The sequence below is a fragment of the Schistocerca piceifrons genome, chromosome 7 (assembly GCF_021461385.2).
Source record: "Schistocerca piceifrons isolate TAMUIC-IGC-003096 chromosome 7, iqSchPice1.1, whole genome shotgun sequence".
NCBI lineage: Eukaryota > Metazoa > Arthropoda > Insecta > Orthoptera > Acrididae > Schistocerca > Schistocerca piceifrons.
Genome location: NC_060144.1, coordinates 215,376,624 through 215,403,992, shown reverse-complemented (window position 1 = coordinate 215,403,992; position 27,369 = coordinate 215,376,624). Strand labels below are relative to the sequence as shown.

At 45.3% G+C, this 27,369-nt stretch overlaps 1 protein-coding gene across 1 annotated transcript in view; it reads left to right on the top strand.

The window, feature by feature from the left end:
- LOC124805558 (putative methyltransferase NSUN7) overlaps positions 1-27,369 on the top strand; it is a 159,669-nt gene that overhangs the window by 95,696 nt on the left and 36,604 nt on the right. Inside the window, exon 7 of the mRNA XM_047266125.1 lies at positions 3,233-3,516. Coding sequence (XP_047122081.1) covers positions 3,233-3,516 — 284 coding nt within the window. The remainder of the gene's footprint in view (positions 1-3,232; positions 3,517-27,369) is intronic.

The window sequence follows — 27,369 nt, the reverse complement described above, 5'->3', positions numbered from 1 at the left end:
TCCCAGCAAATTAGGGACACTGTTGCTCCTGGGGTATCGGCGAGGACCATTCGCAACCGTCTCCATGAAGCTGGGCTACGGTCCCGCACACCGTTAGGCCGTCTTCCGCTCACGCCCCAACATCGTGCAGCCCGCCTCCAGTGGTGTCGCGACAGGCGTGAATGGAGGGACGAATGGAGACGTGTCGTCTTCAGCGATGAGAGTCGCTTCTGCGTTGGTGCCAATGATGGTCGTATGCGTGTTTGGCGCCGTGCAGGTGAGCGCCACAATCAGGACTGCATACGACCGAGGCACACAGGGCCAACACCCGGCATCATGGTGTGGGGAGCGATCTCCTACACTGGCCGTACACCACTGGTGATCGTCGAGGGGACACTGAATAGTGCACGGTACATCCAAACCGTCATCGAACCCATCGTTCTACCATTCCTAGACCGGCAAGGGAACTTGCTGTTCCAACAGGACAATGCACGTCCGCATGTATCCTGTGCCACCCAACGTGCTCTAGAAGGTGTAAGTCAACTACCCTGGCCAGCAAGATCTCCGAATCTGTCCCCCATTGAGCATGTTTGGGACTGGATGAAGCGTCGTCTCACGCGGTCTGCACGTCCAGCACGAACGCTGGTCCAACTGAGGCACCAGGTGGAAATGGCATAGCAAGCCGTTCCACAGGACTACATCCAGCATCTCTACGATCGTCTCCATGGGAGAATAGCAGCCTGCATTGCTGCGAAAGGTGGATATACACTGTACTAGTGCCTACATTGTGCATGCTCTGTTGCCTGTGTCTATGTGCCTGTGGTTCTGTCAGTGTGATCATGTGATGTATCTGACCCCAGGAATGTGTCAATAAAGTTTCCCCTTCCTGGGACAATGAATTCACCGTGTTCTTATTTCAATTTCCAGGAGTGTAATTCGTTTAACATTGGTTCAAACATCAAGATATAGAGTTCTCTGCAGCCGGAATAAAAAAGCTTGTAGCCCGTTGGAACAAGTGCAGATGGCGCCACCACTCATCACGTGCTTTCGACTTTAAAACTATCTCTGGCTAGTGTCATCTCTCTCAGTTATAGGTAATCGATAGTCACTTCAATGGTACAGAGTAGCGGAACACGTTTTCAAAGACGGTGATCACGAAATAAAATATAGTGAGACAAACATGATAGCTAGAACCTCACATTATTATACCTGCATGTATAGAGAAGCTACAGAGATCTACAAGCACAAAAATAATTTTAATAAAAAAGAAGAAGGATTAAAACTAGACAAGATATAGCGGTCGACTCTGTACGTATGAAGTGACTGTCGATTACCTGTAATCGAGAGTGATGAGTGGTGGCGCCATCTAATCGCTCTATATAAGCGGGACCTCCAGCGCCTAGCAGCCAGTCGCCGACTCACCTCAGAAGATGTTGCCCGCAGTAGGCAATGAAACGTCAGGAAGGAGCAGCAATTTTATGCAGGGTGTTACAAAAAGGTACGGCCAAACTTTCAGGAAACATTCCTCACACACAAAGAAAGAAAAGATGTTATGTGGACATGTGTCAGGAAACGCTTAATTTCCATGTTAGAGCTCATTTAAGTTTCGTCAGTATGTACTGTACTTCCTCGATTCACCGCCAGTTTACACAACTGAAGGAAGGTAATGTTGACTTAGGTGCTTGTGTTGACGTGCGACTCATTGCTCTACAGTACTAGCATCAATCACATCAGTACGTAGCATCAACAGGTTAGTGTTCATCACGAACGTGGTTTTGCAGTCAGTGCAATGTTTACAAATGCGGAGTTGGCAGATGCCCATTTGATGTATGGATAAGCACGGGGCAATAGCCGTGACGCGGTACGTTTGTATCGAGACAGATTTCCAGAACGAAGGCGTCCCGACAGGAAGACGTTCGAAGCAATTGATCGGCATCTTAGGGGGCACGGAACATTCCAGCCTATGACTCGCGACTGGGGAAGACCTAGAACGACGAAGACACCTGCAATGGACGAGGCAATCTTCGTGCAGTTGCCGATAACCCTAATGTCAGCGTCAGAGAAGTTGCTGCTGTACAAGGTAACGTTGACTACGTCACTGTATGGAGAGTGCTACGGGAGAACCAGTTGTTTCCGTACCATATACAGCGTGTGCAGGCACTATCAGCAGCTGATTGGCCTCCACAGGTACACTTCTGCGAATGGTTCAACCAACAATGTGTCAATCCTCATTTCAGTGCAAATGTTCTCTTTACCGATGAGGCTTCATTCCAACGTGATCAAATTGTAAATTTTCACAATCAACATGTGTGGGCTGACGAGAATCCGCACGCAATTGTGCAATCACGTCATCAACACAGATTTTCTGTGAACGTTTGGGCAGGCATTGTTGGTGATGTCTCGATTGGGCCCCATGTTCTTCCACCTACGCTCAATGGAGCACGTTATCATGATTTCATACGGGATACTCTACCTGTGCTGCTAGAACATGTGCCTTTACAAGTACGACACAACATGTGGTTCATGCACGATGGAGCTCCTGCACATTTCAGTCGAAAAGTTCGTTCGCTTCTCAACAACGGATTCGGTGACCGATGGATTGGTAGAGGCAGACCATTTCCATGGCCTCCACGCTATCCTGACCTCAACCCTCTTGACTTTCATTTATGGGGGCATATGAAAGCCCTTGTCTACGCAACCCCGGTACCAAATGTAGAGACTCTTCGTGCTTGTATTGTGGACGGCAATGATACAATACGCCATTCTCCAGGGCTGCACCAGCGCATCAGGGATTCCATGCGACGGAGGGTGGATGCATGTATCCTCGCTAATGGAGGACATTTTGAACATTTCCTGTAACAAAGTGTTTGAAAACACGCTGGTACGTTCTGTTGCTGTGTGTTTCCATTCCATGATTAATGTGATTTGAGGAGAAGCAATAAAATGAGCTCTGACATGTAAAGTAAGTGTTCCCGGACACATGTCCACATAACATATTTTCTTTCTTTGTGTGTGAGGAATGTTTCCTGAAAGTTTGGCCATAACTTTTTGGAACACCCTGTATATGGACCACGGAAATTCCGCCCGGAAGTTTTACTTAATGAAGAAAAAGTATTGTTTTGCAAAAAAAAAAAAAAAAAAAAAAACAAAAACAAAAAAAACCTCTATTTTCACCAGGCCAATTTGTCTCTTTAATTATTGAATGACCGTCGTAATACCTGGCAGAGTGTTGTAATCAATGTCGGGGTGTTAGTAAATTTGTCAGGCGACAGCGCAGCGCTGACGGCGTCAGAGGAGATGTGGTCGGCGAGCGGCGACGAGGGCCCGCTGTCGTCGGTGGTGGCGGTGCTGGCGACGCCGCCCAGCACGTACTCCGGCGTCGCCGACCCGGTGGAGCTGGCGTGCTCGCGCGGCGGGGACCTCTCCGTGCTGCAGCTGCTCACAGACAGCGACGCGGGCTCCGCCTCCAGGGGGCGCGTCGCAGCCATCCTCGACGAGCAGCGACAGACGCTGCTGCGCGCCATGTCGCGGCCACAGGTAGGAGGCTTCAGGGGCAGAGTCGCTCCTTGCTGCTAACGACACGCCAGCTGTGGTACCGTGCTCTCAATGACGCACCGATGGCGCGACGAGAGAGCCGCAAACACAAGAAAAGTGTGTGTGTGTGGGGGGGGGGGGGGGGGGGAGGGAATTCACCTGAAGATAAAGATACAAAATACAGTCAGCTTAACTGACAACCGGGAGAGACAGTGGCATTATCCTCCTCTCTGTTTAGTGATAAGGAGCCTTTCCCTTAGCCCGCGACTGACTCTAAGCACTATGGGACTTAACATCTGAGGTCATCAGTCCCCTAGACTTAGAACTACACTACTGGCCATTAAAATTGCTACACCAATAAGAAATGCAGATGATAAACGGGTATTCATTGGACAAATATATTATACTACAACTGACATGTGATTACGTTTTCACGCAATTTGGATGCATAGATCCTGAGAAATCAGTACCCAGAACAACCACCTCTGGCCTGGGCATTGAGTCAACCAGAGCTTGGATGGCGCGTACAGGTACAGCTGCCGATGCAGCTTCAACACGATACCACAGTTCATCAAGAGTAGTGATTGGCGTATGGTGACGAGCCAGTTGCTCGACCACCATTGACCAGACGTTTTCAATGGGTGAGAGATCTGGAGAATGTGCTGGCCAGGGCAGCAGTCGAACATTTTCTGTACCCAGAAAGGCCCGTACAGGATCTGCGACATGCGGTCGTGCATTATCCTGCTCAAATGTAGGGTTTCGCAGGGACTGAATGAAGGATAGAGGCACGGGTCGTAACACATCTGAAATGTAACGTCCACTGTTTTAAGTGCCGTCAATGCGAACAAGAGGTGACCGAGACGTGTAACCCCATACCATCACGCCGCGTGATACGCCAGTATGGCGATAACGAATACACGCTTCCAATGTACGTTAACCACGATGTCACCAAACACGGATGCGACCATCATGATGCTGCAAGCAGAACCTGGATTCATCCGAAAAAATGACGTTTTGATATTCGTGCACCCAGGTTCGTCGTTGAGTACACCATCGCAGGCGCTCCTGTCTGTGATGCAGCGTCAAGGGTAACCGCAGCCATGGTCTCCGAGCTGATAGTCCAATCTGCTGCAAACGTCGTCGAACTGTTCGTGCAGATGGCTGGTGTCTTGAAAACGTCCTCATCTGTTGACTCAGGGATCGAGACGTGCCTGCACGATCTGATACAGCCATGCGGATAAGATGCCTGTCATCTCGACAGCAAGTGATACGAGGCTGTTGGGATCCAGCACGGCGTTCCGTATTACCCTCCTGAACCCACCGATTCCTTATTCTGCTAACAGTCATTGCATCTCGACCAACGCGAGCAGCAATGTTGCGATACGATAAACCGCAATCGCGACAGGCTACAATCCGACCTTTATCAAAGTCGGAAACGTGATGGTACGCATTTCTCCTCCTTAAACGAGGCATCACAACGTTTCACCAGGCACGTTGTACGTGTCGTCACCGGCGCTAACCATGAGTGAATGCTCTGAAAAGCTAATCATTTGCATATCACAGCATCTTCTTCCCGCCGGTTAAATTTCGCGTCTGTAGCACGTCATCTTCGTGGTGTAGCAATTTTAATGGCCAGTAGTGTACTTAAACATAACTAACTTAAGGACATCACACACATCCATGCCCGAGGCAGGATTCGAAACTGCGACCGTAGCAGTAGCGCTGTTCCGGACTGAAGCGCCTAGAACCGCTCGGCCAAACCTGTCGGTCCAGCCCCCGACTGTTAACGCACACTTTTCTCACAGCGTCATTTCGTACAAGTAACATTATAAATCTTCTAGCGAATAGATGCCTGTCCCTAACATGGTTTATGTGACAACAGTGACTTGAATGAAATAATAATTAAATCAAGACCCTAAGCTGCCGACAGGCGTTGATATACATCAACGGGGACTCGAACCCGGGATCTCTATCCATCTTTTTTTTATTATCAGATTCGGTATTTTCATGAAAATCAACAACCTTTAATCAAATCATCATTTATTGTCACCTGCAAAAAAAATCAACAAATTAGTTCAAGCACAAACAATTATTAAATTCTGAATGGGAAGACTAACACATTATCCCAGCCTTCTTGTCAATTTCTGAGCCAAGGAGACAGAGGACAGTGTGACTGCAGGGATTTATCCCTTGCACGCTCCCCGTGAGACCCACATTACCAACTTAATGTCCACACACTACATTCGTAGTGCTCCCGCCCATTACACTCATTACTCGCGGCAGACAATGTTACCAAGTCCCGTAAGAGTTCGGGCAATGCGTGTGCATCCGCACAGAAGAAGGTCAATGGCCAGTTAGACTTAACCTCAGATGGTATTTGTTCTTTCGGATATGTCCGAAAGAACAGATACCATCTTCGTATATTCATGTAGTGCATTTCAGTCGCAAGCGGCCGCCTACACAGCTCGTTCATGAGCAACAACGAGCTCTTGCTACTAATTCACTTCGGTACAGTAAGATCTCAAAAGCGGGCGTCCTGATGCTGAAGCAAGTATACTGTTTGGCCGAAGGCTTCCATTATTTAGCGATTTATTCCGACCGAAGACTTGCACTCGAGGCAGAACTTCTGGTGTTCCCGAGTTTCTGCTGGAACGATATACTATGTTAATGAAACAGAGTTCAAGATTAAGACTTATGTGGCTGACTAATCATATTTCCGGAGTTGCTAGCCATCCCAGTGTACAGATGCACTCTTTATTTCCAAGTTGAGCCCTTGTGTAAATAAATGTCTTACGGCATAAAGTCAAGCGCCAGCACGCCAATCAGGAACGACAGGAAGGAAAGGCTGTGAGAAGAAGTCATCGAATCGCACACTGACCTACGTTCTTTCCAAGATGACAACGCAACACCAGCGGTCCCTAGGTGAAGAGCACATAAGCGCCGCGCCCGATTGGTGGAGCCCACTTGGACAGCAGCTTCAACGATAGGCACTTCGATAGCAGTTCAGGACAGACTTTTGTCAGACACCAGCAGTCACTGCAAAGACTGATTATTTTGTATTGTGCCCCATCTAGCAAAGTTAAGTATTGCAATTTTGTTGTAATGAAACACATTAATACGAGTTGTTTGATTGTTTGTCTAGCGAACCGAGTACGCAGAATTCCTATACACAACAAAAATGTGTAATCTGCAGTTGGTTACCGGCTGCCTTGCTCAAACATCTGGTTTAAGAACACTGAAAGTGGCCGGCCGTGTGGCTGAGCGGTTCTAGGCACTTCAGTCTGGAACCGCGCGACCGCTACGGTCGCAGGTTCGAATCCTGTCTCGGGCATGGATGTGTGTGATGTACCTAGGTTAGTTAGGTTTAAGTAGTTCTAAGTTCTTGGGGACTGATGACTTCAGCTGTTAAGTCCCATAGTGCTCAGAGCCATTTGAACCATTTGAACACTGAAGGTAGGTATTTCGTTCTTACTCGAGCAGGACTGGAATGGTGTCACAAGCAAAAGCAATAAAAATTGTAAGTTTCTTTGCTAATCACTATCCTAAACGCTTAACCCATGTAGTCCTTGTATTCAATCTCACTGGACAGTTGGTTTCACTCTGCCCGGTTGGTTGGTTTGGCTTTTAGGAAGCTTTAATTGTCGAGTGCTAGTAATAGTGTTCCATAGATTTCGTGTTTGTTTTCAATACAGTCAGAGAGAGTCCCTTTAGTCAGCCTTAGTGCCAGTAGTGTCAGTGTCGTCGTAACTGCCGTCTGCTTCACGTCTGCTGTGCAGCGAGCTACGTTAATTTAAGTATTAACTGTATTTTTCTTACTTGTCACTTCTTCTTCCGTGTGTTTTTGCTTTTAGGAAGCTTTAATTGTCGAGTGCTAGTAACGTGTATCCACAGGACATGTGGCCTGTAATTGAAGAAGTGTCATGATGATCTCTCCATTGGCAAAAGATTCCGGAATAGTCCCCCATTCGAATCTCCGGGAGGGGACTGCCAAGGGGGAGGTTACCATGAGAAAAAGATCGAATAATCTACGAAAGGATAACTTTCTACGAGTCGGGGCGTGGAATGTCAGAAGCTTGAACGTGGTAGGGAAACTAGAAAATCTGAAAAGGGAAATGCAAAGGCTCAATCTAGATATAGTAGGGGTCAGTGAAGTGAAGTGGAAGGAAGACAAGGATTTCTGGTCAGATGAGTATCGGGTAATATCAACAGCAGCAGAAAATGGTATAACAGGTGTAGGATACGTTATGAATAGGAAGGTAGGGCAGAGGGTGTGTTACTGTGAACAGTTCAGTGACCGGGTTGTTCTAATCAGAATCGACAGCAGAACAACACCGACAACGATAGTTCAGGTATACATGCCGACGTCGCAAGCTGAAGATGAACAGATAGAGAAAGTGTATGAGGATATTGAAAGGGTAATGTAGTATGTAAAGGGGGACGAAAATCTAATAGTCATGGGCGACTGGAATGCAGTTGTAGGGGGAGGAGTAGAAGAAAAGGTTACAGGAGAATATGGCCTTGGGACAAGGAATGAAAGAGGAGAAAGACTAATTGAGTTCTGTAACAAGTTTCAGCTAGTAATAGCGAATACCCTGTTCAAGAATCACAAGAGGAGGAGGTATACTTGGAAAAGGCCGGGAGATACGGGAAGATTTCAATTAGATTACATAATGGTCAGACAGAGATTCCGAAATCAGATACTGGATTGTAATGCGTAGCCAGGAGCAGATATAGACTCAGATCACAATATAGTAGTGATGAAGAGTAGGCTGAAGTTCAAGACATTAGTCAGGAAGAATCAATACGCAAAGAAGTGGGATACGGAAGTACTAAGGCATGACGAGATACGTTTGAAGTTCTCTAACGCTGTAGATACAGCAATAAGGAATAGCGCAGTAGGCAGTACAGTTGAAGAGGAATGGACATCTCTAAAAAGGGCCATCACAGAAGTTGGGAAGGAAAACATAGGTACAAAAAAGGTAGCTGCGAAGAAACCATGGGTAACAGAAGAAATACTTCAGTTGATTGATGAAAGGAGGAAGTACAAACATGTTCCGGGAAAATCAGGAATACAGAAATACAAGTCGCTGAGGAATGAAATAAATAGGAAGTGCAGGGAAGCTAAGACGAAATGGCTGCAGGAAAAATGTGAAGACATCGAAAAAGATATGATTGTCGGAAGGACATACTCAGCATACAGGAAAGTCAAAACAACCTTTGGTGACATTAAAAGCAACGGTGGTAACATTAAGAGTGCAACGGGAATTCCACTGTTAAATGCAGAGGAGAGAGCAGATAGGTGGAAAGAATATATTGAAAGCCTCTATGAGGGTGAAGATTTGTCTGATGTGATAGAAGAAGAAACAGGAGTCGATTTAGAAGAGATAGGGGATCCAGTATTAGAATCGGAATTTAAAAGAGCTTTGGAGGACTTACGGTCAAATAAGGCAGAAGGGATAGATAACATTCCATCAGAATTTCTAAAATCATTGGGGGAAGTGGCAAGAAAACGACTATTCACGTTGGTGTGTAGAATATATGAGTCTGGCGATATACCATCTGACTTTCGGAAAGGCATCATCCACACAATTCCGAAGACGGCAAGAGCTGATAAGTGCGAGAATTATCGCACAATCAGCTTAACAGCTCACGCATCGAAGCTGCTTACAAGAATAATATACAGAAGAATGGAAAAGAAAATTGAGAATGCGCTAGGTGAAGATCAGTTTGGCTTTAGGAAAAGCAAAGGGACGAGAGAGGCAATTCTGACGTTACGGCTAATAATGGAAGCAAGGCTAAAGAAAAATCAAGACACTTTCATAGGATTTGTCGACCTGGAAAAAGCGTTCGACAATATAAAATGGTGCAAGCTGTTCGAGATTCTGAAAAAAGTAGGGGTAAGCTATAGGGAGAGACGGGTCATATACAATATGTACAACAACCAAGAGGGAATAATAAGAGTGGACAATCAAGAACGAAGTGCTCGTATTAAGAAGGGTGTAAGACAAGGCTGTAGCCTTTCGCCCCTACTCTCCGATCTGTACATCGAGCAAGCAATGATGGAAATGAAAGAAAGGTTCAGCAGTGGAATTAAAATGCAAGGTGAAAGGATATCAATGATACGATTCGCAGATGCCATTGCTATCCTGAGTGAAAGTGAAGAAGAATTAAATGATCTGCTGAACGGAATGAACAGTCTAATGAGTGCACAGTATGGTTTGAGAGTAAATCGGAGAAAGACGAAAGTAATGAGAAGTAGTAGAAATGAGAACAGCGAGAAACTTAACATCAGGATTGATGGTCACGAAGTCAATGAAGTTAAGGAATTCTGCTACCTAGGCAGTAAAATAACCAATGACGGACGGAGCAAGGAGGACATCAAAAGCAGACTCGCTATGGTAAAAAAGGCATTTCTGGCCAAGAGAAGTCTACTAATATCAAATACCGGCCTTAATTTGAGGAAGAAATTTCTGAGGATGTACGTCTGGAGTACAGCATTGTATGGTAGTGAAACATGGACTGTGGGAAAACCGGAACAGAAGAGAATCGAAGCATTTGAGATGTGGTGCTATAGACGAATGTTGAAAATTAGGTGGACTGATAAGGTAAGGAATGAGGAGGTTCTACGCAGAATCGGAGAGGAAAGGAATATGTGGAAAACACTGATAAGGGACAGGATGATAGGACATATGCTAAGACATGAGGGAATGACTTCCATGGTACTAGAGGGAGCTGTAGAGGGCAAAAACTGTAGAGGAAGACAGAGATTGGAATACGACAAGCAAATAATTGAGGACGTAGGTTGCAAGTGCTACTCTGAGATGAAGAGGTTAGCACAGGAAAGGAATTCGTGGCGGGCCGCATCAAACCCGTCAGTAGACTGATGACCAAAAAAAAAAAAAAAAAAAAAAAGTAATAGTGTTCCATAGATTTCGTGTTTGTTTTGAATACAGTTAGAGAGAGTCCCTTTAGTCAACCATAGTGCCAGTAGTGCTAGTGTTTGTTTTCAATACAGACCAGAGACAGGTAGTGCTATTTTCATTGTTCTCTACAAGAACTGTCTAGCAACCACAGTTTAGTCAACTATCAGCCGCCTTTAGTGAATTAGCAGTCTAGTTAAAAGTTGATTAAATCTCTACTGTAAATTGATTTCTTAGGATGGATAGGATGTGTGACTGCTGTGTACGGACGCAGGAGGATCTGGCCACTGTTCGCGAACAGCTGAGCGTGTTGATGGCCGCGGTCAGTCGTCTTCAGGCTGCTGCCTCGGAGTGTAGCGGCAGTGGGGAGCCTGGTGCGTCGCATGGTACACCCCAGGTGTTACATGCTTCACCCACTGTCCCTGCTGTCGAGACATCTTCGCGAGTACCGGGCACGGTTTGGCCACCGTCTCCCCAAGGGGAGTGGTGGGTTCAGCGGCGTTCGCGGCGCACGAGGCGGAGGGCCAATGTGGAGGCTGGCCGTGTGGCATCGCCCGCTCTGCCTGTGAGTGGACATAAGGCCGCTCCTTCAGGAAGGTCCGAGCAGACACACGGGGGGAGAGGTTTATTAGTTATTGGGAGCTCCAACGTTAGGCGGGTGATGGAGCCCCTTAGGGAAACAGCGGAAAGGTCAGGGAAGAAGGCCAGTGTTCACTCTGTCTGCTTGCCGGGGGTCTCATCCGAGATGTGGAGGAGGTCCTGCCGGCGGCGATAGAGAGCGCTGGGTGCACCCGACTGCAAACTGTTGCTCATGTCGGCACCAATGACTCCTGCCGTCTGGGTTCAGAGGTCATCCTCAGTTCGTACAGGCGGTTGGCGGAGTTGGTGAAGGCGGAAAGCCTCGCTCGCGGGGTGGAATCTGAGCTAACTATTTGTAGTGTCGTTCCCAGAACCGATGCGGTCCTCTGGTTTGGAGCCGAGTAGAAGGCTTAAACCAGAGGCTCAAACGATTCTGTGGAGATCTGGGGTGCAAATTTCTCGACCTCCGCTATTGGGTGGAGAAATGTAGGGTCCCCCTGAATAGGTCAGGCGTGCACTACACGCCGGAAGCGGCTACAAGGGTAGCGGAGTACGTGTGGAGTGCACATGTGGGTGTTTTTGGTTAGAGAATTCCCTCCCTAGGCCCAACAAGACACCTCCTGAGACGCGGCAAGGTAGCAGTAGGCAAAATGCAACAGGGAATAACAATATTAATGTGCTAATAGTAAACTGCAGGAGCGTCTATAGAAAGGTCCCAGAACTGCTCTCATTAATAAACGGTCACAATGCCCATATAGTACTAGGGACAGAAAGTTGGCTGAAACCAGACGTAAACAGTAATGAAATCCTAAACTCAGATTGGAATGTATACCGCAGAGACAGGCTGGACAGTGAAGGGGGAGGCGTGTTTATAGCGATAAGAAGTGCAATAGTATCGAAGGAAATTGACGGAGATCCGAGATGTGAAATAATTTGGGTGAAGGTCACGGTTAAAGCAGGCTCAGACATGGTAATTGGATGTCTTATGGGCCCCCTGGCTCAGCAGCTGTTGTGGCTGAGCACCTGAAGGATAATTTGGAACATATTTCGAGTAGATTTCCCCACCATGTTATAGATCTGGGTGGAGATTTTAATTTGCCGGATATAGACTGGGATACTCAAACGTTCATAACGGGTGGCAGGGACAAAGAATCCAGTGAATTTTTTTTAAGTGCTTTATCTGAAAACTACCTTGAGCATTTTTCTTCACTTAAAACTTCCGGGCTGATAGGCCGTGGTCGAAGTATAAAACTCTCTCCTGACGTTTCGTCTCCGACTGCGGGAGACATCCTCGGAGGTAAAGCGGCGAACTGCGAACTCGACGAAGCGCTGATTATATAGGCAGTACAGAGGGCGCCACAGTCGATCACGTGGCGTCGGCTATGAGATTGTCTCTGGTAATGCCAACATTCTCGATTGAAAGTAGTCGATCGTCACGCTTGCGGTGCAACGCTGACATCCAAATTTTATCCAGTTTAACACCTTCGTCTTTCCTGTTAAAATTATTACGATGTTTATCAATCTCGATAGCCTCTCTATACAAGCGTGCGTGATAATGTGAGGTTTTTGATATGACGCTCGTCTCGCTGAATTTTATTTCATGATCACCTTCCTGGTAAACATGTTCCGCTACGGCCGATTTATCCGTGTGACCCAGGCGGCAATTCCTCTTATGTTCAACAAGACGGGTGTTCACACTTCTCTTTGTGGTGCCGATGTAAACCTGTCCAAAGGGTCTCGTGCATCTTTTGCCGACCTTAAAAATTCTTTTATTTTTCTGGTGGGTCTGAAAATAGTTTCCACCCCATACTTGCCTAAAACTTTCCCAATGCGGTCTGTGATCTTACTAATGAACGGAAGAAAAACTTTGCCCTTGGACGACTGTTGTTCGTCGTTACTCCTGATTCTCTGCCTAGAGCGAAGTGCTCGATCTATATCCTTGCTAGAATAGCCATTCTTCACGAACGTTGACCGTAGATGTTCAATCTCATCTTTTAAATAAACAGGTTCACAAAGTTTGTACGCCCTGTCTACCAAAGTTTTCATTACACCTCTTTTTTGTCTAGGGTGGTGGTTTGATTCTTTGTGTAGATAACGATCAGTATGTGTGGGCTTTCTATGAACCTTATGGCCCAACGTTCCGTCCCGTCGTTTAATCACAGACACATTCAGGAAGTTCAATTGCCCATTCCTTTCCGTCTCCATAGTGAATTGGATTTTCGGATTAATGCTGTTTAAATGTGTTAGGAAGGCATCCAACTCCTCTGCTTCGTGTGTCCATACTACGAACGTGTCATCGACGTAGCGATACCATCTGGCTGGTCTCTTACTGGCAGTCTGCAACGCCCGTTGTTCAAAAGTCTCCATAAATAAGTTAGCCACAGCAGGACTGAGAGGACTGCCCATAGCCACCCCGTCAATCTGTTCATAAAAGTTATTATTGTATTGAAAGTAGGTTGTGGTGAGGCAGTGTCGGAATAATGCCACAATATCGGTAGGAAAAATATCCGCTATGCATAAGATAGCTTCGTTTACCGGAATCATGGTAAATAACGACACAACGTCAAAACTGACGAGGATATCATCCGGGCCCACGCTCATTTCCTTTAACTTGAGCAGTTAAACAGAGAACCGACTCGTGGCGATAACATATTAGACCTTCTGGTGACAAACAGACCCGAACTATTTGAAACAGTTAACGCAGAACAGGGAATCAGCGATCATAAAGCGGTTACTGCATCGATGATTTCAGACGTAAATAGAAATATTAAAAAAGGTAGGAAGATTTTTCTGTTTAGCAAAAGTGACAAAAAGCAGATTACAGAGTACCTGACGGCTCAACACAAAAGTTTTGTCTCAAGTACAGATAGTGCTAAGGATCAGTGGACAAAGTTCAAAACCATCGTACAATATGCGTTAGAGATGGAAAAGAGCCACCGTGGTACACCAACCGAGCTATAAAACTGCTGCGGAAGCAAAGGGAACTTCACAGCAAACATAAACATAGCCTAAGCCTTGCATACAAACAAAAATTACGCGAAGCGAAATGTAGTGTGAGGAGGGCTATGCGAGAAGCGTTCAATGAATTCGAAAGCAAAGTTCTATGTACTGACTTTGCAGAAAATCCTAAGAAATTTTGGTCTTATGTCAAAGCGGTAGGTGGATCAAAACAAAATGTCCAGACACTCAGTGACCAAAATGGTACTGAAACAGAGGATGACAGACGAAAGGCCGAAATACTAAATGTCTTTTTCCAAAGCTGTTTCACAGAGGAAGACTGCACTGTAGTTCCTTCTCTAGATTGTCGCACAGATGACAGAATGGTAGATGTTGAAACAGACGACAGAGGAATAGAGAAACAATTAAAATCGCTCAAAAGAGGAAAGGCCGCTGGTCCTGATGGGATACCAGTTCGATTTTACACAGAGTACGCGAAGGAACTTGCCCCCTTTTTGCAGCGGTGTACCGTAGGTCTCTAGAAGAGCGTAGCGTTCCAAAGGATTGGAAAAGGGCACAGGTCATCCCCGTTTTCAAGAAGGGACGTCGAACAGATGTGCAGAACTATACACCTATATCTCTAACGTCGATCAGTTGTAGAATTTTGGAACACGTATTATGTTCGAGTACAATGACTTTTCTGGAGACTAGAAATCTACTCTGTAGGAATCAGCATGGGTTTCGAAAAAGACGGTCGTGTGAAACCCAGCTCGCGCTATTCGTCCACGAGACTCAGACGGCCATAGACACGGGTTCCCAGGTAGATGCCGTGTATCTTGACTTCCGCAAGGCGTTCGATACAGTTCCCCACAGCCGTTTAATGAACAAAGTAAGAGCATATGGGCTATCAGACCAATTGTGTGATTGGATTGAAGAGTTCCTAGATAACAGAACGCAACATGTCATTCTCAATGGAGAGAAGTCTTCCGAAGTAAGAGTGATTTCAGGTGTGCCGCAGGGGAGTGTCATAGGACCGTTGCTATTCACAATATACATAAATGACATTGTGGATGACATTGGAAGTTCACTGAGGCTTTTTGCAGATGATGCTGTGGTGTATCGAGAGGTTGTAACAACGGAAAATTGTACTGAAATGCAGAAGGATCTGCAGCGAATTGACGCATGGTGCAGGGAATGGCAATTCAATCTCAATGTAGACAAGCGTAATGTGCTGCGAATACGTAGAAAGATAGATCCCTTATCATTTAGCTACAGAATAGCAGGTTAGCAACTGGAAGCAGTTGATTCCATAAATTATCTGGGAGTACGCATTAGGAATGATTTAAAATGGAATGATCATATAAACTTGATCGTCGGTAAAGCAGATGCCAGACTGAGGTTCATTGGAAGAATCCTAAGGAAATGCAATCCGAAAACAAAGGAAGTAGGTTACAGTACGCTTGTTCGCCCACTCCTTGACTACTGCTCGGCAGTGTGGGATCCGTACCAGATAGGGTTGATAGAAGAGATAGAGAAAATCCAACGGAGAGCAGCGCGCTTCGTTACAGGATCATTTAGTATTCGCGAAAGCGTTACGGAGATGATAGATAAACTCCAGTGGAAAACTCTGCAGGAGAGACGCTCAGTAGCTCGGTACGGGCTTTTGTTAAAGTTTCGAGAACATACCTTCACCGAAGAGTCAAGCAGTATATTGGTCCCTCCTACGTATATCTCGCGAAGAGACCATGAGGATAAAATCAGAGAGATTAGAGCCCACACAGAAGCATACCGACAATCCTTTCCACGAACAATACGAGACTGGAATAAAAGGGAGAACCGATAGAGGTACTCAAGGTACCCTCCGCCACACACCGTCAGGTGGCTTGCGGAGTATGGATGTAGATGTAGATTTGGGGGAGGAGAGGAAAATGCGAGGTCTTCGGTCCCATCGGATTAGGGAAGGATGTGGACGGAAATCGGCTGTGCTCTTTCAAAGGAACCTGAAACGATTTAGGGAAATCACGGAAAATATAAATCAGGATGGCCGGACTCGGGTTTGCACGGTCGTCCTCCCGAATGCCAGTCTAGTGTGCTAACCACTTCACCACAGCGCTCGGTCCATTGGGCCTGGAAGTCGTGCCTGTTTGCGACATTGTATAGTAGTTGCCATAAACAGCAGATATAGATTTTGTTTTACGTTCAGTTTTTTTAGAAAGGTTACACATTTTGTAACTTATTTAACACAATGATGCATTTACTTTATTGTGTGCAATTTTTTTCATCAGTAAAGTTCGTTTAAGTAATATTTTTCAGTAATGTTTCATGTTAATCAAACCTTCTGGCAAAACTGTGTAATTTGATAAATCTCTGTAAAAAAGAATAGAAAATGGTAGTTTAATAGGGTAAGGGGTGGGGGAAGGGCGCAGCTTTGTCATTTTTGCCAGGACAGTAGGATCATCTTGAAGCGACTCTGAGGCCAAGTACAAAAGTTTGTTGTTTCGGCCAATGGAGGCCTGCTTCAGTTACTCATAGACTTGGTTCACGAGTGACGGTAATTCACGAAGCGCAGATCGTGCGAATACCAGAACTTGTGGATAGCAGTAAACAACCAAGTCTGAATCGATATTACAGAAAAGTTCGAGGTGAATAAAAGTCGGGAGACTGTTAAGCTTATAGGGCACGATGATGACCTTCACAGATAGACGTAATTGACTTGTTGATGTGAAGACGCGGGGTTTACAGAGCACTGCGAGCAGCCATCACGGGCGTGCCGCGTGCTTGGTTTTCTGTCTGCCTGGAGTGGCAGACATAAGTTGTAATTGGTAGCGGGACGTGACCGGGCTGTGACGCAAGATCTGATGGCCGAGAAAAGATTAGTCTCAAAGTAAGAAGCCAGCGATCAGGAAGATTACATATCTTTATTCTCCACACTGAAGGAGGCACCGTCTCTTGCTCTCATAGCAAGTATCTACGTAATTAAGTTCACAGTACAATTCATAAATCCACAGTGCAATCCAAATCGTAACTAAGTTCTAAGCCCAAGGTTGTCATTAAATATCTATACAATAACACTTCGATATTAACACAGCTAGCGAGCAAGAACGAGTGGCCGTGGCGTCAGGTCTGTGCTCCAGTTATATCTTGTGGCCATATAGGGAGCTGAAGGCAAAAACTATTGAATGGCGCGACATCTTCAGCCGGAGGTAGCGCCATGAACCTCCGGCGGCCGCGACGTGAAGCTAAGGCCAACCACCGCGCATGTGCGGCCGGGCTTAGCGACGGCAGGGCGCGCGTGATTCGGTTAGGTCCGCGGACATAGCACTTGGCACGCTGTTTCTGGGCCGGCAAAATATGATTATTATCTTTTATTATTTATATGCTATTTTCTTTTAGTCTGTTATCTATATAAAAGAACAGACCGGATGTTCATCAGTTTACCTTCCATTCGGAAAGTGGGTGCACTCAGCGACTGTTGTGTGGCTTATAAATTATAGAGTGCAGCAATCAGTCGTACTTTTTTAGATTTTTTTACCTAAATCCAGATTTCGGCTAGTGGCTAGCCATTATCAATGCACTGTTTTCTATTCGCGATGAATATAAGTCTCTGTTGTTCGGGCGTCGGTCACGCTCATGAAAAGGAACGTGACTGACACCCGAACAACAGGTACTTACACGCATTAATAACCAAAAAAATAAAAATAAAACTTCATAAATTTTTACAAGCACTGTTGCTTACCATAAGCTCTCTTCCAATTCGTGTATGCCGCGTCTCCTTGGAGCAACACGGTCATGTCTGCTGTCTGTGAAATTACCCCTTTCTCGAATCCGTTGTTTAATAGTGACGAAAAGGGTACGTGATGAAGTCGGAGTTTGTGGGTAACTATCCGCAAGGCGTAGTGGTTAATGCAAGTACCTACTAAGCAGGAGATCCCCAGTTCGAATACTGATCTGGCACATATCTTCACTTGTCGCTGCTGATTTCGCGTAAAGTCCTGATGCAGCTGGCATCAATAGTTCTTTCCCTTCCCCTTTCCTTTCTCCCCACCCCCTCCACATTCAATAAACATAATATGTATCACACCTGCAGATTCCGCATAAGAACAGACGCCTTGGATTCACAAAACCAAATCTGTATGTCTAGACTGGAAATTGAACCACCTTATTCCTCAATACTAATCCAGAGACTTAACGTTGCATCGCTTTGCTTAATGGAAAACATGGCATCAAAAGCACTTAAATACACACTGATGAACCAAAACATTATGACCTATACTCATCACGGAAATCCATTGCCGCCTGGTGGCTTTGTGTGTGTGTGTGTGACGTGGTAAATCAAGTTAATAAGTGCCGGAGACGAATGACGAATCATCCTAGGACTGTACAGGCTTTGAATGAGGTATTTCCACTGATATTTCCACTGACGTAAAGCACATTGACAGAGGGCAGATTGTTACGGTCCAACACCTCACAGCCGGCCGTGGTGGCCAAGCGGTTAAAGGCGCTACAGTCTGGAATCGCGCGGCCGCTACGGTCGCAGGTTCGAATCCTGCCTCGGGCATGGATATGTGTGATGTCCTTAGGTTAGTTAGGTTTAAGTAGTTCTAAGTTCTAGGGGACTGATGACCTTAGAAGTTAAGTCCCATAGTGCTCAGAGCCCAACACCTCACAATGAGCATCTCAGGAATAGCTAAGCATGTCGACTGTTCATATGCTACCATCGTGAGCATCGATGGAAAGTGGTTGAAAGACAGTGAAACCATAAGTAGGTGACAAAGTGTCGTATGTCCATGCCCCACCACAGAAAGTGGAGGTCAGAGGCTCGCCCACTCTGTAACGCTGGCTAGGCAGCGAACTGTGGCAGATCTGATGGCGGATTACACTGCTGGTCTAGGCGCAAGTGTCTGGGAGTACACTGTTCAGTGCCCATTACTGAACATTGGACTCCATAGCAGATGACCCTAGGCAATCCAACGTTGGCCCCATGACATCATCAATTACGACTGCAGTGCGCATGGGATCATAAGGATTTGGCCGTGTACCAGTGAAACTTGTAGCCTCTTCGGATGAATCTTGTTACACCAGGTCGATAGTCGAGTCCAGATACGGTGTCATCAAGACGATCTGCTGCTCGAACATAAAATGTGCCGTGGAAGCAGGCCGATGGTGGCATGCTCTGAACCTGATGGAACACATCTGGTCCACTGTACGACAGCTTCTCTACGCCCGTGAACTATCAGCCTATAATTAACTGGAATTTCTTAAACTGTGTGTAGACATGCCTTCGGAACCTACTAAGGAATTGTCAAGTTCATGCCATGCAAAATCGCTACTGTGTTATGTTCCAAAGGTGGACCAAGAAGCTATAAAGCAGGTGGTCATAATTTCTTGGTTCTTCAGAATATGTCAGGAAATATTATTTCCTAAGTGAGGGGCAGTACAGTTACTCATTGCTTACGCACCTCAGTAAATAGCATTCTATGGGGATTGCAGCATATAGCCCAAGTTTCCATCGTTAGTAGGCGCCACAGAGGCAGCGATGCAATCTCTGGCAGTGGTGGGAATTTCAAAAATCAAATATGGCAGTTGATGGGAAATTTAAAAATGCAAGATGGCAGGAAATTCAAAAAATACGTATACAATATTTTTTTAAAGTAGAAGTTTGGCCTAGCCTATTTGTGGTTTGTAGCTATACCTAAATTTTTCTTTAATGCTTGTCAAGTCTGAATGTTGTTTCCACGTGTAAACGTCTGCAAAACTACATCACCAACATAAAAAGTGAAATGTTTCATCACATATCACAATGATATCTTCGACACGCACTCACACACACAAACACAAATCTGTCAAATTGGTTGCTACACATGCTTATGTACTCTATAATAAATTCCCCAATCTTATTTCCATGTATAAATAGTTACAAATAACATGCTAAACAGACAGTTGACATTTCAAATTAGGCCTAAAACAGCGACGTACTAAAACGAACTTGAGAAGGCTTAGGACTGCAGAAAATACTGAGTAGTTTTAAATAAAGTGCAACTACTCACGAAGATCTGCTGTGGGGTGTAATTGTCGTATGGGAGCATAACTTGGCAGATATGCTAGTGCATCAATGCGGAACTGATGTACACTGGAAAAAATTGGTTCTAGTTATGACCACCAGGTGCAGATGTCCCGCTGCACAGTTTTTGCGTGACGGTATGACATCCACACTGTCGTATGAAAAGCCATAATGAGAGTGAACATTATGGATGTCGAGAGGAGAGACTCTGCGTGCTTAGTGAAACTGTTTTATGTGAACATCAGCAATTACAGTGCTACATTATGAGAGTATCGACAACTGAAAGGTCAGAGGAGAGACCCGCCGTTATTAAATGGTTAAAGAAAACAAGCATGGCCTTGGTCTGGCGTCTGGAAGAGGAAGGTGTCCTATCCCATTGGAAGATATTCACGACGCTGCTGTTGTTGTAACTGAAAATGCAGCGCATGCCCCGGATACTGCTAGTGCCTTTGCAGTGCCACAAGCATTGTCCATCCGATGGTCAACGGTACAGAAAGTTTCGTGGTCTATACTACGCTGGTACCCGTACAAGTTCCAGACAGTGCAGCAACTGAAACCTCATGATCCGCAGCAATGTTCTGAATCTGCTCTTCAGTTTCCGGCACGGATCAAATTTGGTGACATGTGGCGAGCAATATTCTGTGGCGTGACGAAACACATTTTAAACCACAGGGCACAGTGAATACACAGCAATGCCGAATTTGTGGTACTGTTAAATCGCGTGTTGTGCACAAAGAACCATTGCACTCGTCTCATCTGTGGTGTGGATTCACAAGCACCTTTATTCCCCGCCGATTTTTCTTTGAAGAGAAAACACTCAGGAGGCCTGTGTGGTGTACCCTGACGTCTGCACGTTATCAAGACTTCCTTGTACAACATGTGAGATTGCAACACCTCAGATCATTTGCCTAGTGAAAGATCTGCTTAATGTAACCTTCCACAGACATGTCATCTCCAGAGATTTTCTAGATGCATGGCTTGCAGCATCACTTGATATGGAGACATATGACTTTTTGTACTGTGAATATATAAAAGAATGCTTTTACTAGGGATACATTTGGTGCATATCTGATCAGGAGGCCAGTATACACGAGCACGTTGCTTAGATTCCACTGGGACTGTAAACAACTGTTCGTTGCGTCGTTTTACGGATGCAGCATTTCGTCGACGTCTCCAGTGCTCATGTTGACCAAAATGTGTAAGCATCAGTCAACAATAAAATCAAGACTATGGCTTTCTCACTGGTTTTACCATTTCTGCCCATCCCTAATCCATAACATATGGAAACATTTTTGTTCTTCTTCCTTACATTCACAGTGCCAGATTTGACCTGGTGGCAAAAATTGGAAATAGCTTCTTCCAATGTAAGTCGCATTAGCATATCGACAGAGTTTCGCTTTCATATGATAATTACAACATACACTGGACCTTTGTGAGTAGCTGCACTTTAATTATAAGCATCCGGTTCATGTTTGCTGAAATGCTATGCTAAGAAAGCAAACCCAGAAACAAATAGGTATTCTGAATTATTGCCAGGTGCAGGATGAAAGGAATTAATTCCTTTATTTACGCCTACTCTTGGTGCAGGACACAATACTGCCTTGAGATAAATATTTTGGAATCTAAATTTTTCTATGATTATTGTTTAATGATACAATAGCAGCTCCACATAGAAACCTTTGGAAATGCTGTTGTCATTTCAAACTGAGGAAATGTTATTGATGGCACATAGAACTGTCATCACCTAACGTTTCTACACGTTTTTGCGTAATTTTTCAGCTTACAAACACCACTTAAGAGGGAAAAATGTAATGTACATGTTCCACACGAGAAAACTTTAGTCTATGATACTGATTAGTAGTTATCGATTTTTATAAAAAGTTAATGGGCGTTGTCAAGTTTATGTACAATAACAACTTTCTCCTACATTTACCAACCGGAACTGTGGTGTCAAGACTCTCTAAAACTCTATTTTTTTGTAATCAACTACAAAATAAAACCAAAATCTAACAAAAATATAGTTTGTAAAAACACTACATTCACGCTCGACATAGCCAAAAGGCAAATAAACTGGCGATACATAATTCTATGAACGAAGATAGGACGGAAGGAGGTGTTTTGGCAAGATTTTATTGAATGCACCATTTAAACTGTATTTTTTCGTAATACATGACAAGAACTTCTTCCATGGTTACATTCTTCATCACAGCATGACCAAAGACAGTGCTGGAAGAAGACAGAGTTGAAACACAGAAAAAGACAATGGTGAGACAGGACTGACACAGAAGTACAATAACTCAAAACTAAACTTTTTTATCACCAAAATAAATTATTTACAATTTATCGAGTACGAAATAAACGCAGGTTACTTATATAATATGCAAGTATAATTACAGATCTCATATCAAAAACTAAAATTCGAACTTTGTGGCAAAATAAAGTTCTATTATCTCTCAAAATATGTAAGATTTCGATCACAAAACACACATGGCACTACTGTCATAAATTGATAGTTTTATAAGATTTAAAAAATACGCATGGATTCCTTATTGGCACTACTGATTAAACGTTTACTTTAAGTAACACTTGTTAAACAACAACCAAAGTGTTATTTAGTAGTTGATAACGAAAAATACAGTTTTAGATTGTCTTGGTCACGTAGTTCAGATTGGTAAAGATGGCAATCCTCAACGAAAATTTTGATTGTACATAACCTCTACTAAGCCCAATATTTGCAATAAGAAGTAATAATTTCTTATCAGTATCACAGATTATATTCTGTAAATTGAAGGTGGAGAGGTGAAAAGGAAAGGAAAGGGAAAGAACGGTTGATATATCAGCTGATTCGGGACTTTTTGCAGAATCTGCGGTGACAAGTGAAAATGTCTGATCGCTATTCCAACCCTGAAACTCTTGCTTACTAGGCAGTTGCGTTAACCACTCCATCTACCGGACACAGTGTTTATCAGAACTGCGTAGACTATCTTAGCATGCCTCCCAGCCAAACCCCATTCCCACCTAGCATCACCTAAGCGCAGTCCAGGTCCATGTCCTGTGTATGCCTAATGTGTATCACTGCTGCAGATCTCACATGGAATGTCCGTAAGAACAGACACCATGCATTCCTGTAATTGATTCGTTTCGATGGGCAAAGAATCCATCACCCTCACTGTGGTTGTACATTTGCGTTGGACCTCCTGCGGTCATCTCAAAGTAACGAGCATGGAGGACACGGATGAGTCTGCGGATAGGGGGCGCTGAGCATAAGTGTAGAACGGCCAGGAGGCGTGTCGAGATAGCCCGTCCAACTGCGATAAACAGTGTGCACAGATGGCGCAGTGATTAACACAACTGTCTAGTAACCGGGAGATCTCAGGTTCAAATACTGGGCTGGCACATGTTTTCACTCATCACTGCTGATTTTGCATAAAGGTCCGATGCGGCTGCCATCAGTAGTTCTTTTCTTTTCCTTTCTTTCACTCCACATTCAGTTTACATAATGTGCATCATAACTGTGGATTTCACGTGGTGTCTGTTCTTTCGGACAAACAGCACACATTCAAAAGATTATTTTCTTTTAGTGTAGAACATGATACATTTTCTCCTTGTTACTTTAATTCGCGCTTGCTAAGATGAAACACTATGAAAAATTTTGTAAAAGTGTTGATGACAGTGCATACTATTAACTACCAATAACATTACTTCACATTGAAATAGCGACACCGTTTGCATACTTTAGATGTGGAATTACCATTGGATTTTCTGAATATTTTTTTTTGTTTCCCTCCTCTGGCATTTATGAATTTCCTGTCACCATCATCTTGCAAGAACTTACCATATTACCTGTGAGCATAGGTTTGCTTAAGGGAAGGGAGGCAAGGAGGGGCACTTTTCCATTCACCCCCTCCCTTCCCCTTGGAATCTGGAGTACAGAGGTTTTATTCACCGCAGAAGTCTCATATACTTACAGACACAATCAATATATGAGATATACTGAATGGATAACCATCACGTTTCTGGAATATAAGAAGTTTTTTGTGTCTCTTGCAAAATCTATGATATTGCACTGCTTGTGTTGTTTAGAAGAACGATGCAGTGTTTCTTCGGACATGCAATGTATCCGTAGTTGCGCAGGTATGAGCAACCATCAGGTGCATAGGGAAATGAGAACAATGAAAATTTGTGCCGGAGTGGGACGCGAACCCAGATTTCCCGCTTTACGCGAGCGTTCACCTTAACCACTCTGGCTATTCCTGTACCGCTCATGGATAGATCCAAACATCCACATGTCGTCGTTCCTGCATCACAACCTGTACTTGTACACACATTATGTGATTCCTATTGTACAGGGTAGGACATTTAAATTTGGAGTCGCTGCCCGGTATTGGCGGATAAATACGGTGTTGTTGTGCCTGTGTTGTTAAGAAGAATGATTTAACGTTCCATTAGACAGCTGGTGGTTGTTCGAATTCGCAACTGCGAATACATTTAATGTATAAAATTTAATTATTCTGGCATGACACGTCTCGAAACTGATCGACTAATTTGTATCAAAAGTGACATTTTTCGAGCCTTGCCACTCCTCTGCCATCCCTCGTTCCTTCACTATCCTGGGTAAGATTCTGCTGACACCTGTGCCCGTGAGCTAGTGGTTTCGCTTTTTCTGCCAGTTTGGATCTCATTGGTTGGTTTTCCTCATAGGATAGAAACTTTCTAAAGACGTCAGATTAACATTAAGTTGGAAATAATATTGCGGGAAGTCTTCTCAGGAGGGAGCAGTTTCCAGAGAAATACGAGTATATAAGCAGATATTCACTTGTTGCGGGGGTGTCGATGGTCGAACCTAAGACTCCAGATGGCTGAGCTGAAGCTGGGGCCCACCGAGCCGCTTCTTGTGATGAGGCCGTGCAAGTTCAATAACGTCAAGGGGCAGTGCAGAGTAATACAGCGGTATTCAGAAGCTTATTTTTATTCACATAATTTACAGAAGCGTAATGTTAGTGCGCTGTTCTGCGAGTCCAACCGGCTCAACAACTCCGGGTATGCTGGCACCACTGCTGCCATCTGGAAGGCCGCTCAGCTGGGACTCAGCCACGCTCACCCGGTCGCCACCCACGATGCGTCGCGTCTTGCACCGTGTAGTTGCCCGCAATTCCGAAGACTGTTACAGTCCCTGGTCCCCACCGCCCTCTGCCCCGTTTGCCCTGTTCTGTCTGACCATGGGACGAAGATGTTGTACTGGTCACCCATGGCCCTCGGCTCTGCTGCTTCCAGGACAGGACCAGACTTGAACCCGCGCCCTCCTGGATGCGGTGCTGCAACTTGCCGGTTGGCAACACCCGCCGCCACCTCCGGCGCTGCTCCAGCGCTGCTGCGCCTCCTGCAGTGTACACCTCGCCCAGACCACGGAACGCCAGGTGGGAAGCGAATGTGGTCCGTCCTGGACCCGCTACAGACCACTGCCGCTGCCCTCCTTCAGACAGACTGTGCAGTCTTCAAGTACCCGGCTGCCATTCTGTCCCACCCTGGTGTTTTGTCCCCAGAGACGGAATACAGCCCGAACAAGTACATAGAAATAAAGAACAGGTTACACAGAATATTCACAACATTGCTGCCAGACTGGCCCCTATAAGCGTAGACCAGCAGAGGTCCGAACCGACTCCCATCTGACCTGGCACACACTTGTCTCTAGCTAAAACTGTCTTTTTATAATGCCTCTGATGTAGCGTCAGAGACAGAAACTATGGCAGGGGTCAATTCCTGTACGTCAGCCACTTACACATGACTCTCCTGGCTCTGGCCTAGTGCCACTGCCTCATACATCGCAATAACTTCAAGCAACGCTGCAGTTTCCTGTCTCGCTGTTGGTTCACGCCAAACACATGGTGCGTGCAATAACGCCGTCACAGCTCCGCGCCATGTTTACCCTGTCTGGTCTACTGGCTGCCGATTGTTACCACACACTGCCAGCGCACCAGACTTCATCGCCCAACCGCACCTTTACTGAATTTTAACAAAATTCCCCTTTTCTACAACTAAGACTAATACTAGCGCAGCACATTGCACTATTCGACCCACTCGGATAGCCGAACGCTTTAACGCACTACTTACGGGATTCAGGGACATGAGCAATCCCCAGATTAAATCTACCTAATGGATTAACGATGAACGATCTTTCGGTGGTTTCTCACACCCAACTAAATGGATACCAGGCTGGTACGCATGTGCCGCCTCAGATACACACTACGCAAACACGTAGATGACGTTCCCTCTGCAGTATCAGTCGAGATCCAGTCGGCCGCAGTTTCAAATATGCGCTCCGCCAATTAAGCCGCCGTGTTTCTACAGGGTGTTACAAAAAGGTACGGCCAAACTTTCAGAAAACATTCCTCACACACAAAGAAAGAAAAGATGTTATGTGGACATGTGTCCGGAAATGCTTAATTTCCATGTTAGAGCTCATTTTAGTTTCGTCAGCATGTACTGTGAATCCTCGATTCACCACCAGTTGGCCCAATTGAAGGAAGGTAATGTTGACTTCGGTGCTTGTGTTGAAATGCGACTCCTTGCTCTACAGTACTAGCATCAATCACATCAGTACGTAGCATCAACAGGTTAGTGTTCATCACGAACGTGGTTTTGCAGTCAGTGCAACGTTTACAAATGCGGAGTTGGCAGATGCCCATTTGATATATGGATTAGCACGGGGCAATAGCCGTGACGCGGTACGTTTGTATCGAGACAGATTTCCAGAACGAAGGTGTCCCGACAGGAAGACGTTCGAAGCAATTGATCGGCATCTTAGGGAGCACAGAACATTCCAGCCTATGACTCGCGACTGGGGAAGACCTAGAACGACGAGGACACCTGCAATGGACGAGGCAATCTTCGTGCAGTTGACGATAACCCTAATGTCAGCGTCAGAGAAGTTGCTGCTGTACAAGGTAACGTTGACTACGTCACTGTATGGAGAGTGCTACGGGAGAACCAGTTGTTTCCGTACCATGTACAGCGTGTGCAGGCACTATCAGCAGCTGATTGGCCTCCACAGGTACACTTCTGCGAATGGTTCAACCAACAATGTGTCAATCCTCATTTCAGTCAAATGTTCTCTTTACGGATGAGGCTTCATTCCAACGTGATCAAATTGTAAATTTTCACAATCAACATGTGTGGGCTGGCGAGAATCCGCACGCAATTGTGCAATCACGTCATCAACACAGATTTTCTGTGAACGTTTGGGCAGGCATTGTTGGTGATGTCTTGATTGGGCCCCATGTTCTTCCACCTACGCTCAATGGAGCACGTTATCATGATTTCATACGGGATACTCTACCTGTGCTGCTAGAACATGTGCCT